This window comes from Suhomyces tanzawaensis (genome assembly GCF_001661415.1).
Source record: "Suhomyces tanzawaensis NRRL Y-17324 unplaced genomic scaffold CANTAscaffold_2, whole genome shotgun sequence".
NCBI lineage: Eukaryota > Fungi > Ascomycota > Pichiomycetes > Serinales > Debaryomycetaceae > Suhomyces > Suhomyces tanzawaensis.
The window spans coordinates 314757-330427 of record NW_017963637.1 but is presented as its reverse complement, the minus strand read 5'-3'; the positions used below and the strand labels follow the sequence as shown (position 1 = coordinate 330427).

General features: G+C 48.9%; 5 protein-coding genes and 1 non-coding gene across 6 annotated transcripts; 2 read left to right on the top strand and 4 right to left on the bottom strand.

Annotated features, from left to right (window-relative positions):
- Positions 1 to 990: 990 nt before the first annotated feature.
- On the bottom strand, positions 991 to 1878 carry CANTADRAFT_47898 (oxidoreductase; the record flags this gene model as incomplete). Its single annotated transcript, XM_020209519.1, has 1 exon — positions 991 to 1878. One exon carries the CDS (start codon positions 1876 to 1878, stop codon positions 991 to 993), a length of 888 nt encoding a protein of 295 aa, XP_020065704.1.
- A 919-nt stretch (positions 1879 to 2797) lies between these two features.
- CANTADRAFT_4605 (uncharacterized protein) lies at positions 2798 to 4639 on the bottom strand (the record flags this gene model as incomplete). The annotated part of the gene is made up of 1 exon (XM_020209283.1): positions 2798 to 4639. The coding sequence occupies one exon, from the start codon at positions 4637 to 4639 to the stop codon at positions 2798 to 2800; it is 1842 nt and encodes a 613-aa protein (XP_020065703.1).
- A 2238-nt stretch (positions 4640 to 6877) lies between these two features.
- Positions 6878 to 8010, bottom strand: CANTADRAFT_88509 (FAD-dependent oxidoreductase; the record flags this gene model as incomplete). The annotated part of the gene is made up of 2 exons (XM_020211464.1): positions 6878 to 7943; positions 7988 to 8010. The coding sequence occupies 2 exons, from the start codon at positions 8008 to 8010 to the stop codon at positions 6878 to 6880; spliced, it is 1089 nt and encodes a 362-aa protein (XP_020065702.1).
- Positions 8011 to 8082: 72 nt separating this feature from the next.
- Positions 8083 to 10194, bottom strand: CDC45 (DNA replication initiation factor; the record flags this gene model as incomplete). The annotated part of the gene is made up of 1 exon (XM_020209553.1): positions 8083 to 10194. One exon carries the CDS (start codon positions 10192 to 10194, stop codon positions 8083 to 8085), a length of 2112 nt encoding a protein of 703 aa, XP_020065701.1.
- Positions 10195 to 11984: 1790 nt separating this feature from the next.
- Positions 11985 to 12057, top strand: CANTADRAFT_t80. Its single transcript has one exon. It is a non-coding gene; the product is annotated as a tRNA-Ala (tRNA).
- Positions 12058 to 12567: 510 nt separating this feature from the next.
- On the top strand, positions 12568 to 14238 carry HGT14 (Hgt14p; the record flags this gene model as incomplete). Its single annotated transcript, XM_020206526.1, has 1 exon — positions 12568 to 14238. The coding sequence occupies one exon, from the start codon at positions 12568 to 12570 to the stop codon at positions 14236 to 14238; it is 1671 nt and encodes a 556-aa protein (XP_020065700.1).
- Positions 14239 to 15671: the final 1433 nt, after the last annotated feature.

Sequence of the window (15671 nt, the reverse complement as noted above, 5' to 3'; positions counted from 1 at the left end):
ATATTGGAGCTTCCATTCACCCATTAATGAGTCAATGTTGTACTATTGCTAACGCAATACCTCCCCTTGTGGGAACTTTGCATCGTGTTCTCAATTATAGATTCGAACACCCTATGCTACATCGCGAACGTCCATTGCATCTTTGTGATTGTTCAAGATTCCAGAGGTCTGTACCCCATGAGCATCCCACTGAAATACTCATATCCCTTCAACTTATACATCTAGAAAATCCAGAAAATCCTAAAAAAAATAACGTATCTCTCACCAATTTTGTACATACTTGGTTATTCTACTGATTGTTAGTTATATAATGTTCTTCTCTGTCTTTATTTATTATTTATTGCTCTGTTGTATAGTTGATTTAACCTGACTGTGGTGCTCCAAAGCGTAGAGTCGGTGAATAGAGTCTACTTAACATGTTATTGTTTGAGCGGTACTTCTATCCATGTGGCCAATAATATTACGTCGAAGACTAATTAACTACTGTATGTGTCCACGAAATACTTGTTCGGTGTTTTCGGCAATGTCTAAATTATACACTTCTCTACCAAGATGTATTTGATCTTCAAGCTCGAAGAAACATGTTACTATTGCATCATATGTTCATACAAAAAGATACTTGGTATTAATTAATCTTCTCCATGTCTGGTAGTTCACCTACATGGGGAAAGGAAGGAGGATGCTTCTTTCCAGAATTCAACCCTAGTTTCGAGGCTGAATTATGGGTGCTTGAAAATGACAGAACATGTTTTCAGATACTCCTTACAAAGAATTGCTGAATGTTTCACCTACAATAGCCTAGTTGTTCCAGGATATATTCCATATTCAATCTTGACATAGTTATTCAATTTATGTCGTAACTAAAATTCTTGATTTACACTTCACCCTAATTATTATTTCATATATTTCAATATTTCATATACACATTCTGCCTAGATAACCCAAAATAATTTCCTACTCATAATCGAGTCAGAGCCAATAAATGCTTGCCTAGTAGCTGCCCCACTTCCAATACTTCTCGCCTGGGTTCACCAACTCCCGATCATTCTCGCTAAAGAGAGCACCATTGTCTGCACCTTGCGCAATAATGTATCCTAAGTAGTGAAGGAATTTTGCAGGAACAAAACCTTCGGTCTCCCAAAGGTGCTTGAACTCAGCCTTGGCCTCTGCAGCAGACTTCTTGGCCGTGTGCTCCAACTTGACGTTGTGGTTCTTCTCGTAGGTTTCCCACACCTTCTTGACAGGAACGATTTCCGATTGCACTTTTAAGGAGTCTGGGAGTCTGGAAGAGTTAGGGTCAGTAGCTACCGATGCAATGACATTTCCGATGTCTGTGACCGTTGATATAGACACCTTGGTGTCGTCAGGACCGTATTGGATGACAGTGTTGCTTGCAGGGTCAATTCCATAGGGCTGGACGATTTCATACGAATACGAAGACTTTTCAGCAAAAAAACCGGTAGCAATGTCGACCACCTTGACCCCAAGCTTTCTGAGGTTGGCAGAATGCTCAAGCTTGATAACAAAGAAGCCTGGAGCAACCTCCTGGACGGGCTCGAGTTCGATGCCAAATTGCGATGGAATCACGAGTTTGGGCTTGACAACAGCCACGATCTTCTCAACCTGGCCAAAGAGGACTGGATTGGCCGTAGTCAACTCGATTATAACGTCTATGCCTTTCAAGGCTTCTGCCACAGCGGAGGTGTTAGCCAAATCGGCCTGGATGTACTGCACCTTGTCGGTAGAGGTTTTGTCGTCCTTTCTGGTCAAAGCTTTGATGGGATAGGCGATTCTGTCAGCGAAGACAGACGACAGTAAAGCGTCGAGGACAGGCTTGCCCAACAGGCCGGAGAGTCCGATAACTGCAATTGTAGACATCAGGTAATGGAGATTCTTAGTTGTGGAGAGATTGCTAGTTGTAGCTGGAAGTTGCTTGGAAGTACTGGTTGGAGTGATTCAAGCAGTGGATGAGTATGCTGCTTGAGGGTTCCGCCTCCCATTTATACCTCAGCAACGCAGTTGGAGCCACTGCTGACATATGGGTGCAAAATGTTTTGCCACAGCGATTACCAATCTTAATCAGATTGTTATGAGCCCATTAGTAAGTTTGCCCCCCTCGTGTGAGCATGCCAGTATGTGGAAACTGCGGTCAGGACCGCTTACAAAAGACTACGTGGGACAAGGAGGTGGATTAGGCATTAGCAGGAATGTCAGTGGCTATGTAGAAATGAAGGAGGGCTGGCCTCGTGGGACGGGTATTTCGGCAATGGTAGGAGTGTGCCGGAGTGATGGCAGACGGTGTGGTGGCGGGCAAAGGGGCAAAGGGGCTTGACCGGTCACCCAGTATTCCGATACTGCGATACCCTTGATTTGTTCCAAGTCGTATGATTCCACGTATTTACGATGGTTCTGGAAAAAGTTGGTTAACTTGTAGTACAAGTATACTGGAGGCTTGATGTCCACTGGTAACAAGGTTCAGAGGGGCTGACAGGGCTGCTGGTGCGAGAGGCCGCAACGGTCAAGTGCAGAAATGGTGGGGGAAGATGGTTGGTGGGCTAGATGTGGAACAATCCAATTAGCCAAAGAGGTACAGTTAGCCAAATTCGGATAGACCAGTGGACCAAAAGTGGGAATGGCAGTGCACCAAGTAAAAATGATCCAGATGGACAAAGCAGCATAAGTTCGAATATGGACTATTAGCACTCGATAGACCAGATGGATGGATTAGCAGTCTGTTGGAACCTGGGCCAATTAGTATTGGATGGCACGACCTGACAGCACCTGATGGTACCACACCTCACATGTACTCGAAGGTGCCAAAGCTGCGTCTGGCGACCCCGTTCACATCAAACATCAACACCCCTGCATCCTGGCACCCAATGAGCACCTTAGAGTCGCTCTGGCGCTGCGGATTGCAGAACGCCACGCCTGCAAGCTCCATCTCGCCGTGGATGTGGTTGATCGACTGCTGGTACAGGTCCTCGCAGTAGCTGGAATAGTGACCGTAGCCAGAACCCGACGAATGGCGTGGACGTGCGGCTGCAGCTGCCAACGCCGTGGCCGGACGGTCTGCTGGCGGGTTGTAGTCCATATGGTCGTAGACGTACTGAAGATGAGCGTCGATGTCGGGGTTCATGTCGTCGTAGCCTGGATTCGAGTCGAGGGACGAAAACGACGGTCTTTGGGAGGTGGTGGGCGACACGCCAGCGGGACCTGCCGCCAGCGACGAGTCACCCACGCCCGACCACTCGGGGATGTGGAACTTGAGCGGCGAGTCTGCAGACGCCGCTGGTGCTGGAGGAGGGCTGTAGAAGTACTCCTTGAACAACTGGGGGTTCTGGTTCACCAAATAGTCGTAGTCGTACACCAACGGTGCTGTGAACGACAAGCTGTTGGCAGGGTCCAGACGGTCAGAGTAGACGTCCACCAGACGCGTGGGCTGGCGTGGGTTGTGTCTGTCTGCGTGAGAAGAGGTTTCGTCACCAGCAGGCCCTTCAGCTGCTGCTTTGCATTCGGCATACTGGTCCAACGCAAACGGCACCACGATCACTTGGTGCTCGTGGACGTTGGCTGCATTCAAGCGACGCAAGTCCACGAGATGGACTCGTCCCACATGCTCCAGAATTACCAACAAGTCGCTCATGTCGTTCTGGGGCGAAAACTTGCTTACACGGAACGCACCCAGTTGGTGTCCTGGACGGGTCAGCTTGATGGCCATTAGCGGCTGATTGTCTCTGATGTTGCGCAAGTCGTACAACAAGCAGGTGCCGTCCTCGAACACCGACGAGAAGAGGTTACCGTTGGGGTGGAACGCAGTACCAAAGCCGGCGTTGTGGCCAGTACGGATAGTCTTGATCTTGCTGGAACCGCTGGTGGGGTCCACCAAGAAGATGGCCAGCGAGTCGCCTGTTACTGCGAGGAGCTTATGGTTGAGGGGGTTGCGCTCCACCGTGTTGAGACAGGTGTTGGTCTCGCAGGTTATCTTGTTGGAAATGGAGATGGAGTCGTTGGATGCGATGTCGAGGCAGTAGAGGTTGCTGTCGTTGTTGCAGACGTACGACACGCAGTGGGAGTTCGAGTCCCGGTAGATGGCAACGTCGTTGTTGATCATGTCACCAAAACGCACCGTTTTGGTGGCGCCAGCGGCAGGGTTGGCGAACGAGAAAAGGCCCTTCTTGGGGATGGACGACGCAGGCTGGTGGATGGACGCTGGTGGGCGTAACACTTCAACAGTGCTGGATGAAAACGCTTCTGACGACGTCAAGAGGCCACCACACACTACCAAGCCGTCGTCGGAGTGGTCGAAGCACCGTGGAAGGTAGCTGAGGCCTACGTACGGCGCCAGCGCCTGGGCGTGGCCCCTGGCGCCTAATGGCAACCGATGGATGGCGTCGTGCCGGGTGTACAACACGGCGTTGGCCAGCGGGTCGTACTTGATGAGGTCCCGGAGCTGCCAGTGGTTGATGGCAGCCTTGACGTTGGCCACGTACACGGGATCGGGTTTGAGGTAGTGGTAGGAGTGGAAGTACTTCTGGAAGCACTGGTGGTAGGAATCGTTTTTGAACCTGTTAGAGGGGTCAGGTGACACCAGGCGGCCAGGCTTCTTGGAGACTGGCGGAGCCGACTGGGGAATGGTCATACTGGGTAGAGGACTGGAGGTTGGAGGTTGGAGATGGGAGGTGGTGAAAGAAGAAAGGGTGATTTGGAAGATGAATCAGCCGCTGACACAAACGATAAGGGAGGGCTGGATGCAGGAGTGTGGGGTCATGGGTTTACGAGCCCGGAGCGGCAAGGCCGTGCCCGCGGGCGAGCTAGAGAGGCCGAGTTAGCGAGGGAATGCCGAACTTGCGCAGCTAGTGAGGGAGCAAGCAGTGGTGAGGATTGCGCCGGTGAGAGTGGGCTAGCAATGGTAGTGGGATTGGGCCGTCAGTAGTGGGTGATCCTGGCGATTTGTCGGGTGATTTCTAGTGAGTGTCCTGGATACTCCGCCTAGGTGCTAGCGAGGGGGTAGGGGTTGTAGTGGTTAAATTTTCTGGCGCCGCGAGGGCTAGTGAGGGTTGCTTGGCCGGTGGGAGCAAGTAACAGTAGTTTGCCAGCAAGGTGGCTGGAATATGTGTAGTGAGAGTATTGCAGTATGGAGCAGTATGGCCACATTCCTGTATGGCAGGGTGGGGGTTACCGGGGCCACTAGTCAGGATCCCCTGGGCTAGCGTGGCTTGGCAAGTGAGATCTCCTGGGCCTCGCGAGGGGTGGTGCGAGTTAGTGAGGATCTGCAGGGGTAGCGAGGTCTTGCGCGAATTCCACCTAGTAGTCTGGTGCACGGGACTCTATGGTAAACACTTAATCTGTGTTAGGACAGTTAGCCTTGGTCCTGTTTCTATTAAGATGAACAGCTGAAGTAATTACTCTTGGTTTTGAACACTACCATCGGGGCAAGAAATATATCTTGTACTGAGGAGCTAGCTGTAAAACACCCTTTATTATACTTTCAAGACTCCCTCCACTTGTCTCACCTCTTAGTTTCTTAAGATACGTAACTAAACATAGTCTAATCCTCTCGATATGAACGATCTCCGTCTTTAAATTATATACGAAACTTAAATTTTTTAATTCGATTACAAAGCCACGTAGTTAATCAGGACAGTGACATGGCATAGGAGCTCGCATACTTGGTCCTCATCAATACCATTTACTAAAAGCCGATCATCCCGCTATCAAATACACTAATAATTTTATTAGCAAAATTGCTTCAACTCAGTTATTTCATATCTGACTTTGTGTTATGCAAGCTGGTCTACAAGTATTAATTTAAATTTACATTCTAAATCTCGTCTATAACAACAGATTGTAGCATGATTGGTAATGCATCTGTATGGAGCCCAAGGTACTGAGAGTTCGAGTCCTCCCCAATCTGATAGATTTAATCCTTTAAATCCCTCTCTGTATTTTATAAAAAATGAACATAAATCAGTAGCCAGATAAAATTACCGATAAACATCACTCAAGGAAATAGCTCAAGAACTTTAGATTAAAGTTTGGAACTAAAACAGGTACTTTAGCTAAAGAAGTGCCAATAGGATCGAATAATGCAAGAAATCTCAAATCTGAATACTTAATGGAACTCGCTAGGTTTCATCTACAAGAGAGAGCGGGCTAGTACTCACCTTATATGCATTCTTGCTCTTTAAGTAATGAAGCCAAACATACAACTACATTAGTACCTACAACTGTTAATCTGTTATTATCAATAAATGAAGGTATTCCATCGATTTGAACCGCTTATCCAAAAGTGAAATTAATTTGATCCAAATGCTTGGGTTGCGACATAATTCACACGATGTATTGCTATTTAAGGAGGACCCGCATATATTTACGGGAGTTTTAAGAATACCAACAAGGCGAAATAGGAAGGGTTATCAATCCACCAAACCGATCTACAAACAAACGGGCATTTAATTGAGAACTAAAGGATTGAACCGGGGTGCTTATTGATCCCGAAGACACCAAATTAGAAGGGAACCAAATCAAAAATTACAAAACCCGAGCGATTTCTTACAATTTGAGTTTACCATTAAAGTGCTACAGTGAACGCTTTCAATCCAACGCTGTCTCCCATTTGTTAAGCTATAAATTAAATATACCCTAAAAGATCTATCAACAGAATAATTGTGAAGACCCGATTGACAAACTCAAGGTTGAATTCAATGAAATTTTCCAGTATCATCAGGGACTTCAGCATGACTAGCAAACACTTCAATAACAGGGCCAGTTCGCCAAATAGCCGACGCCTGTGGTTATTTCCGAGTGATTGGTGCCTCCGAAAGTCCATCTGCCAAGCCAGGTGAGACTCCTACGTGAGAATTGGCCCACTGGAAGCCTAACTAACTTTCCCGGACTCCTTAGGCTTTGGTGCCCACCGCTGGCGTGGCTGCACTGCAGTGGTATGCTCCGTTCCCTGCCAGAGATCGACAGCCTCGCTGCTCATTCCCAATCCACAGAGGTACCCCTGGCCTCCGGCCCCGTAGTTGTGCACCACAGTCTTGCCAGCCACCGTCTCCTTCTCAATCCGTACTCCTCCTTCACGGTAGGGCCTGGCACCAGCAACCACCCGAAGAATCTTGAGATCCTCTACCCTGGAGCCACTGGGGTTGTGGGAGAGAAGCTCTGGATAAAGACGGGTGGTTCTGGTCAAAATATCGGCAGTGTCATGCCCGTAGACGTTTGGATCGAAGTTATGACGCTGGTAGATTCCTCCGAGAATCACCTCGTCAGTGTTGGAGTCGGGACGCTTGATCACATACGTCTTTTCGGTGCCATCAAGCGACCGGCACTCGCCGATATACGGAGCCAGGACCACCACAGCCTGGCCACGGGTGGCAAAGGCTTTGGCATCCTCGACTCCCCCTAGGCCAATGGCTCCAGTACCAGTGCAATTGAACACCACCTCGGTATCGGGAGCGAAAGCATCCGAGACGTGGGCCACCTTGCGACGGGACACCTGGACGCCCTTGCCCACGGCCCATTCCAACAAGTTTTTGATGAGCAATGGGCTATTGAAGCCCCAGGCGGTGTAACGTACGCCATGACGGGCCTGGACCGTAGAGGGTACGTCCACGGTGTCGAAGTCGTCCAAGAACTGGCGAAGCTGGTCGAGCAAGTGGTCCGAGGGCACGGAGTCAGTGTACTCGGTGGACACAAACGTGCCAATTCCCGTTCCTTTGCTGCCTAGGGCGGCGTGGAGACGAGCCACATTCTCGTAGGTGTATCTGCTATATTTGACGTATGGCTCGTTGACGCATGCACAGAATCCCGCCCCTGCGTATGGAGACGCATAGTGGATGGACTGGTCCCCGGGAAGAAATTCAGCGACAATTGCGATTTCGGCCGGGTTCACACCGCGGTCGATCAAGAGAAAGGTGGTATAGAGGCCGATGATTCCGGCGCTGGCGGTTAGTAGGCAGGAAGACAGATGCTGGCGGTGACTTACCCGAGAATAACAACTTGGGGCATTTTGGGTTCAAAAAAGGATGCGGTTGCTCCTGCACCCTTAAGTACCCGCAACTGCGGTTTCGCAGCCCCAGCCTATATTAACCCGCTCAAGGTAAGCCTCTCGAGAAAGGGGGGTAGGTCGTCCTTCCGGATTTCGATCACTGAGCTGTCAAAACTGTCTATCCGCACCTTGGCGCCGGATATCGTGGCCAATTGCTGGAACGCCACGCTGAAGGTGTTCAACCGGGTGGTGACTGTGTCGCCCAGACCGTCCTGCTTATTTTGCGACAATTTGGCCCTGGTATTGTTATCCATGCCGCGGGGATACTTCGGAGCAAGTCCTATCACCAAGTAGGTGTCGCTCGCCACATCCAAGCTGGCCACGACCAACGGCTTGAGCGACTTGTTCTGGTTCATGAAATCTAGCTCAGTTATGTTTTCCAAGAGCCAGGACCCCAATTTAGAAAGTAATAGTGGATTGTTGAAGATCTTGAGATCGGGAATGGATCCATCATTTAATACACATAACCGGTACAATTTGAGGTTCTTGATGAGTTTTCTTTCCAACAACGACATTCCGGTTCGGAAGATGATCTGCTGTATTTGCTTTGCATGCTCGAGGCCCTGAAGGAGAAGTTCCAACCCCTTGGGCTTTTTCAACGAGTTGATGGACTTGGTGCTCGAGGTTGTTGAGGTGCTGTTGAGGGCATCCCACGAGGACCAAAAATTATTGACCCACACCTTTCCTTTTCTGTCTATACGTTCTTGAATTCTTTCGTCCTCGTTCTGGAGGTCCGACTCTTCCTCGTTCTCGTCATGGCCGTCGTTGCCCGAGCTAGCATCGTTCAAAAACCGCTTGTCCAACTCCAATAGAGCCGTTAAGGACTCCACACATTCCATGGCAGATAATTGCCCTGTGAATCCAAATGTTCTGATAAACCCGTCTCGCACAATACCTTCAAGACCATACAATGGTAAATACTTGTTGAAAATCAATGGGAGTTGCTTCTTGACTCGGATATCCATGTAGAGCCATTTCTGCTGTGCGACTGCTAGTGAAACACCCATCTTGGCGAATAACTTGTGGAGCTTTTTCTTGCCATCTTCAGTCCATAAATTTAATTTCGAGTTTACGTGACTGGAATAGAAGAACGAATCGTACAACGTCCAGTGACGCAACAAGAATAAATGGTAATCTCGCTCGATGCTCAATGTGGTGGTGTCGGCGGTTTTCTCGGAGCCGTTTGTTTGGTTGGATGGGTTCAATCTTAACACTTCATCCTTAAATAATGGTTGGAATTTATCGTAAACTTCGGGGTAATGGCTGTCCAAAGATGAGGTCCCAATAATAGCTAGCCAGAGGTTATCAATGCTGGTTTCACCAATGGCTGATAAGAATGCGTAGATGGTGGCACAGGTGGTGGTCATTACAGTGGTTCCCTGGTTATAATATGTTTGGATGGTGTCTTCGTGGGTGGATTTTTCCAACCTACGTTGCCTTTTGATCTTCTTCATTCGTAACTCTTGCTTGTTTCGTTTTCTGGAGGTGGTCTCTTCTGAGTCCTGTGAATGTATGGTCAAGTCTTCGTCCGAGTCGATCTCAGCAACCTCGTCCTCGTCTGTGGACCGTTCAGACTCCTCCTCTGAGGACTCTGCCTCGCTATCTTCGGTATCCACCAACTTTGTATAGGCAGACCGTTCTCCACTCAAGTTTGCGTCGATGAAACCGTCGTCGAAACACGAAATCATAGAAGACCCGAAAATGTTGTCCAAATTCCACGGCCTGTGGCCATCAATAATGTAGATTTTGCGCCTCAAGGCCACATTGTTGGCCCTCAAGGCATCGTTACGCAAGTCGGCGTGGAGGTCATCGTCTGGCATGTTGGACTGGACGAGGAACTCATCAGGGTCCAACTCGAAAAAGGTCTCGAGGTCCAACATGGCACCGCACCCCACCAAGAACACATTGGTGACGTCGTGGTCGAGCTTCAGGTAGTGTGATTTGAGGTCGGAGTAGCCCACCACCGGAATGAGCTGGTATTGGATCAATTCCTTTCTTAAGAGCAAGCTGAGGATCTTGGCAGCACATAGCGAGTCGATATCGAGACACGATACGAACACCACCAACTTGCACGAGGAGTGGGAGAGCGACGTCCGCTTGATCTCCCGAAACGTCTCGAGATACTTGTCTGGAGTTATATACATGGAAAGGCTGGCCTGGTGTTAATGCAGCGTTAGTGAATGAAGAACGAGGTTTCAAGGGATATGTAACGATTGTGGCAGTGTGTTAGTCGTTTTATGAATGGTGGTATGCTGGTATGCTGATTCTATGGTGCAAAAGGTGCTGGTGTAATGGTGTGCTCGAGAAGAGAATAGTGGTTGGTACGCGTTGGTGAGCGCGCGGCGCGATGACGCGTTTGGCGACGATGAGAAAGAGAATAGGGAATGGCGAGAAGACGAGAAAAGCGACGGGGAGGAGGAAGAACGAGCTGTCAATGGGGTGCTGCCATGGTGGGGAAGACTGGAAAGATCACGAAAGTTGAAGGCTTTGGAGCAGAGAGACGGTGGGATACGTGGCGTGGATGGCCTTTTGGCAGTAGCGAGGTGTTGGAACACTCTGCCCAAGATTCCCGGTACGAATAGCGGGAACTAGTACTGGTGTAGCGGGAGCTGGCACCGTCGTAGCGAGAACTAGTGAGGTGTAGCGAGCATCAGTACTGACGAGTAAGTAGTGCTAGCGATCACATCGCACTAGTCCTGCTGCGAAACCGCTGGTTTTGTGACAGGACCTTGGGACTGGGAAGTACCAGAGTAGTGAAGCACAGATGTTTCGACAGATATCCACACGTATTGAATGAGAGTTTATTCACAGGTCAGATACTGTGGCTGTTGGGAAACTCCTTCAATCCTTTAGTGTACAAGTTAGTCGTCCCGTTCTTTAAAAGTATTATGGGAAAGAATTCGTAGCTTTTGGTCTTGAGCCTGTTACGGTTGATGTCGTTGCTAACAGTGAGGCTCAATTACCAGCAGATATAGAGTCGGTATATCTACTTTAGCGTTCAGAGACATAGATACTTTAGCATTTCGGTGTTACAGAATGGTTTCGATAAATTGAGTTTTTTCGCATAATTCCAAATTAATTAAGAGGAGAAAATCTTTCTAATTTAAATGAACAATTCGAGAAAGTGATGTTTACTTAATTCAATATACTTCAGAATATTTATGAACATGTGCATTTATCAATCAAAGCCAAAATCCTATGTTTATTTTCTCCAAGGACCTCCGTGACTCCGATTCTTAGTGAGATATCGAACATTAGCATGTCAATTGCTTTTCAAGGTAAGCGATTTAGCCGTATTAAAGGTAGCACATCCCGTATTCATTGTAGATTTACCCTCAGGTGTAGTCTTTTATGATTAACTCTTCTGAGGAGTAGCTCCTTGTTGGAGATGCCCTCCATTGAGTAAATAACACGATTCTTTTTGAAGCTTTTGGCAAACAATACCCGAAAGAGAGAAGAACTCTTGGTCATTTAGGGTCAGATCTTGACCTGAACTTACTGCCACGTTGCTAGTTGGCATTCTACACTTATTGCAATGGAAAGCACAACATTTGTTTATCATGATTGATATATTGTTGTCAAACTATTTGGACGGAAACATTAAATGGAAAATCATCGAAACTGACCCTCTTTAACTAATCTGAAGGACCAACAACTACAAAGATTGGCTATACACTTTATCTAGTTCCTTGCTGCCAAGGTGAAATACTTACATACTGTTTTGGAATAGCGGATATCACCTAGCTTTGAGTCCTCCCGTGTTGTATAAAAATCTACTGACTATATACCCATTGCAATGGATGAAACACCATTATGGTCAAAACTTTAAAATTTAAATTGATTTTTACTGATTTTTGCAACTTGGTGATTATTCAATTTCTTACGTAATGACAACATTGTGACACAAACCAGCCCTATTTTCAAATAAAATTACGGGCGTGTGGCGTAGTTGGTAGCGCGTTTGCCTTGCAAGCAAAAGGTCACTGGTTCGATTCCTGTCTCGTCCAAGTAATTTTTTTTGTTCTGTATCACCTCTAACAACATCAGCCATTGGCCAAGGCTGAGCCAGCTTTTTACCCCACAAGGTAGTGCTTCCGGATCACACCATTCCGACACCCACAGGCTTACCCCGGATTATTGCCGAAAACTAATAAGGTTCTTGGATCCCCCACGCACCGGGACCCCCACGCACCAGAAAAGGATCTCTCGAGTGGGGGATTTAGGCCCGTTTTCCACACCTTGGATCTGGGGTAGCCCCCACACTTGCTACTCGTCCCCACAATCCGGGTGCAGCCAGCCAGTCTGCAGGGCCTACCCATCCCCAATCCCCGGTCCCCCACGCCAGACCTCCACCCTTTCTAACTGGTGCTGGCGATCCCCCACGTCTGCTCACGCGAAATGATCTCGGTTTCGTATATTTGGTGGGGGACCGAGTGAGCATCATCTCAAACAACTTGCTTGGACTGCTTTATAACTGGGCTGGGCCCTCCTCCAACTACACTTCCAAGGCACAGACAATGACTACTACAAGCTCAGAGTCGCTGATCGCACTGAAGGCTGCTGCTGCGCCTTTTCAAGCCATCAAGGCGAGGTTCAAGCTCTTCGCCAAAGACGAGGACAGACCCACTCCTCCGGAAGTCTACAACTGGCGGATCTACGCCACTGCCGTGATGGCATCTGCCGCGGCCATCATCATCGGGTACGACGGGGGTTTTATAGGCGGAACCGTGGCGTTGGATTCGTTCCGCCACGAGTTTGGGCTCGATGACTCTTCCCACTCCAAGGGCATCATTTCCAACGTCATCTCGGTGTTCCACGCAGGCTGCTTCTTCGGAGCGTTGTTCTCGTACCCGTTCTCGTTCTACTGGGGCAGAAAGATCTCGTTGGTGTTCGCTGCCGTGTTGGTGACGGTTGGGTCTGCGGTGATGCTAGCCGCCAGCGCAGAACGGGGACTAGGACCCATCTACGCGGGACGAGTGTTGGCCGGCGTGGCGATCGGATTCTCCACCAACCTCACAGTGGTGTACATCTCCGAGGTGTCGCCTCCCGCCATCCGGGGCCAGCTCACGCTGTCGTACGAGATTGGCTGGAGAATAGGCGACTTGGTCGGATTCTGGATCTCCTACGCCGTGGACGAGCTGGTTGCCAAAGGCAAGAAGCAGTGGTTCATTCCGTTTGCCGTGCAGCTCATCCCCAGTGGCATGTTCTTGGTGGGATCGCTCATGATGAAAGAGTCGCCGCGGTGGTTGTTCCAGGTGGGACGCCACGAAGAGGCCCTAGCCAACTTGACCTGGCTCCGTAACTTGCCCGTGGACCACGAGTATATCGTGTACGAGGTCAACCAAGTACGTGACTCCATTGAGACTCAGAAGAATAAGGTCGGATTGGGTCTCTGGGACCCATTCTTAGAGGTGTTCGTCCGCAACAAGCACATCTTGTTGCGTTTGGCCATCACCTGTGGGCTCTTCCTCTTCCAGAACTTCTTGGGCATCCAGTCTATCAACTACTACTCTCCTATCATCTTCAAGGGATTGGGTGTCAAGGGCACCAACGCCACGCTCTTCTCCACAGGTATGTTTGGTGTGGTCAAGTTCGTGTGCACTTTCATCTACATCATCTTCATTGTGGATACCGTGGGAAGACGACGTGCGTTCATGACGTCGTCTGCCGTGTGTTCTGTCTGTTTCTGGTACATCGGCTCCTACCTCAAGCTCAATGACCCCACCGTTCCCGGAAACCTGGCGGGCCCAGGCGGAAAGGCCGCTATCGCCATGATGTACATCTGGATCGCCTCGTTCATTTTGGCGTGGTCTGGAGGACCGTTTGTGGTGGGTGCAGAGGTGTTTGACCAGAACATCCGTTCGTTCGTCCAGGCAATCAACGCAGCCGTCTCGTGGGTGCCCATTTTTATCATGGCCAGGCTCACCACCAAGATGATCGACAAAATGGAGTACGGCATCTACTACTTTTTTGCCACTTTGGCCATTTTGTCGATTCCATTTGTATTCTTCTGTGTGCCTGAAACAAAGGGAATTGCATTGGAGGACATGGACAAGTTGTTCGACGCCAACATCCCCGCCAGACATGCCCACAGGGTGGTTTTTGCCAATGCCAGAAGCGACAACACTAAGGACTTGCACAAAATCGAGGCCTATATGGTGGAAGACGTGGGAAAAGTGCAAGTTTAACGGAATTAAGAGATGACAGTTCCCGATTTGGAGAAATTGAAGGTTCTGATGATGAGATAGTTGAGATTGTTGAGATATTCAATGGTGAGCTACTGCAAGTTTTGTGGAGACCATTGCTGAGAAACTGCAAATCTTCAATTATTGAATATGACAAGAAAAGCACCAAAAATATTTCTGCGGTCCTGAAGAGCACAGGTGAAAGCAATTAATGATGAAATGAAAAGAGCACACGCTTGGTGGTGGCAATTGAGATGCCGAAAGCGCAATAGTGAAGTGGAGGTAAATACTAGAAGCGCAAAAGTTTATTGGAGCCAAATAATGATGAAGATGGCAAGAAAACAGGTATCGTGGAGTCAACTAATGATAAAATGACGAAGAACAGCTACTTTTGGGTAGAACTATTACTAAAGAATAATGAAAAGCAAACGTGGGAGAACTATTGACGATGAGATGTAATGATTAACATGATGATACTAGGGCTCACCACTGATCGGAAATGCCGGAGTTTGAAGGATTTATGTTTAAGATTTTGTGTCTGACATGAGTACAGCTTAATCCCAATTTAGGTTTCCGAATTACACCCGAACTTAGGAGCCCCAGCCGTCCAATTTGGGAACATTAATGGGCCAATTTAGGAGCCCAAACCCCAATGGGCAATACCACTGTCCGGCATTAGGTCTGGATCCCAATACATGTGTGTGTTGCATATTTCAATGTAGGTTGCTGTGCCGCGAAGCAGCAACGGTTGGATCGTAATGGAGCTTGCAACCCAGCCAACATTTCACCTGAGAGGCTGTAGCGTACATGGCTGCGAAATCAGCGACTGCGCTTATTTCCTCGTGCATGCATCAGTGGTAAATTCGATGTCTGCATTTTTTCGTTTCATCCCCGTGTCCACGGAAATTCATCCCACGTCCCTGCAGCCCCACGGTTACTCTGAACGCCAGGCCGGGGGAAGAGAGGGGAGGGGCCATCCAAGCCTACCAGCTGTTGTGGCAACCCTGTCGGCAAAACAGACCCGGCCTGGTTCCGCCAACCTTAATGTGCGCCTCCTGCCTAATTGGCACTAGGTGTCGTAATTTCTGCGCCTGCAAAGCTTATGCCACTGCAGGCCAACCGCCATGCTTTTGCAAAATGTCTGTAACAATCGCAACCTTAGAGCCCTTACATAATTTCACATTCCAGTTGCATTGGTGTTCCGGCATTCACTTCTGGCTTCTGGACCCACGGCTCCTCTGAAGTCCGCCATGGCCCTGTTCCAGCATCCGCGTGTTCCACGTGCCTCTGGCAGCTCTTCCAGCGCCACTCGTTCACCGTTATTCCTCCGCACGCTCCAATTCACGCTTCCAGTCGTTCCGAGGTTCACGCGATGTCTGCGTCTGCACGTGAGTTGTCACCTGGCTAAATCCATTGACACATTTGTCTCTTGATCC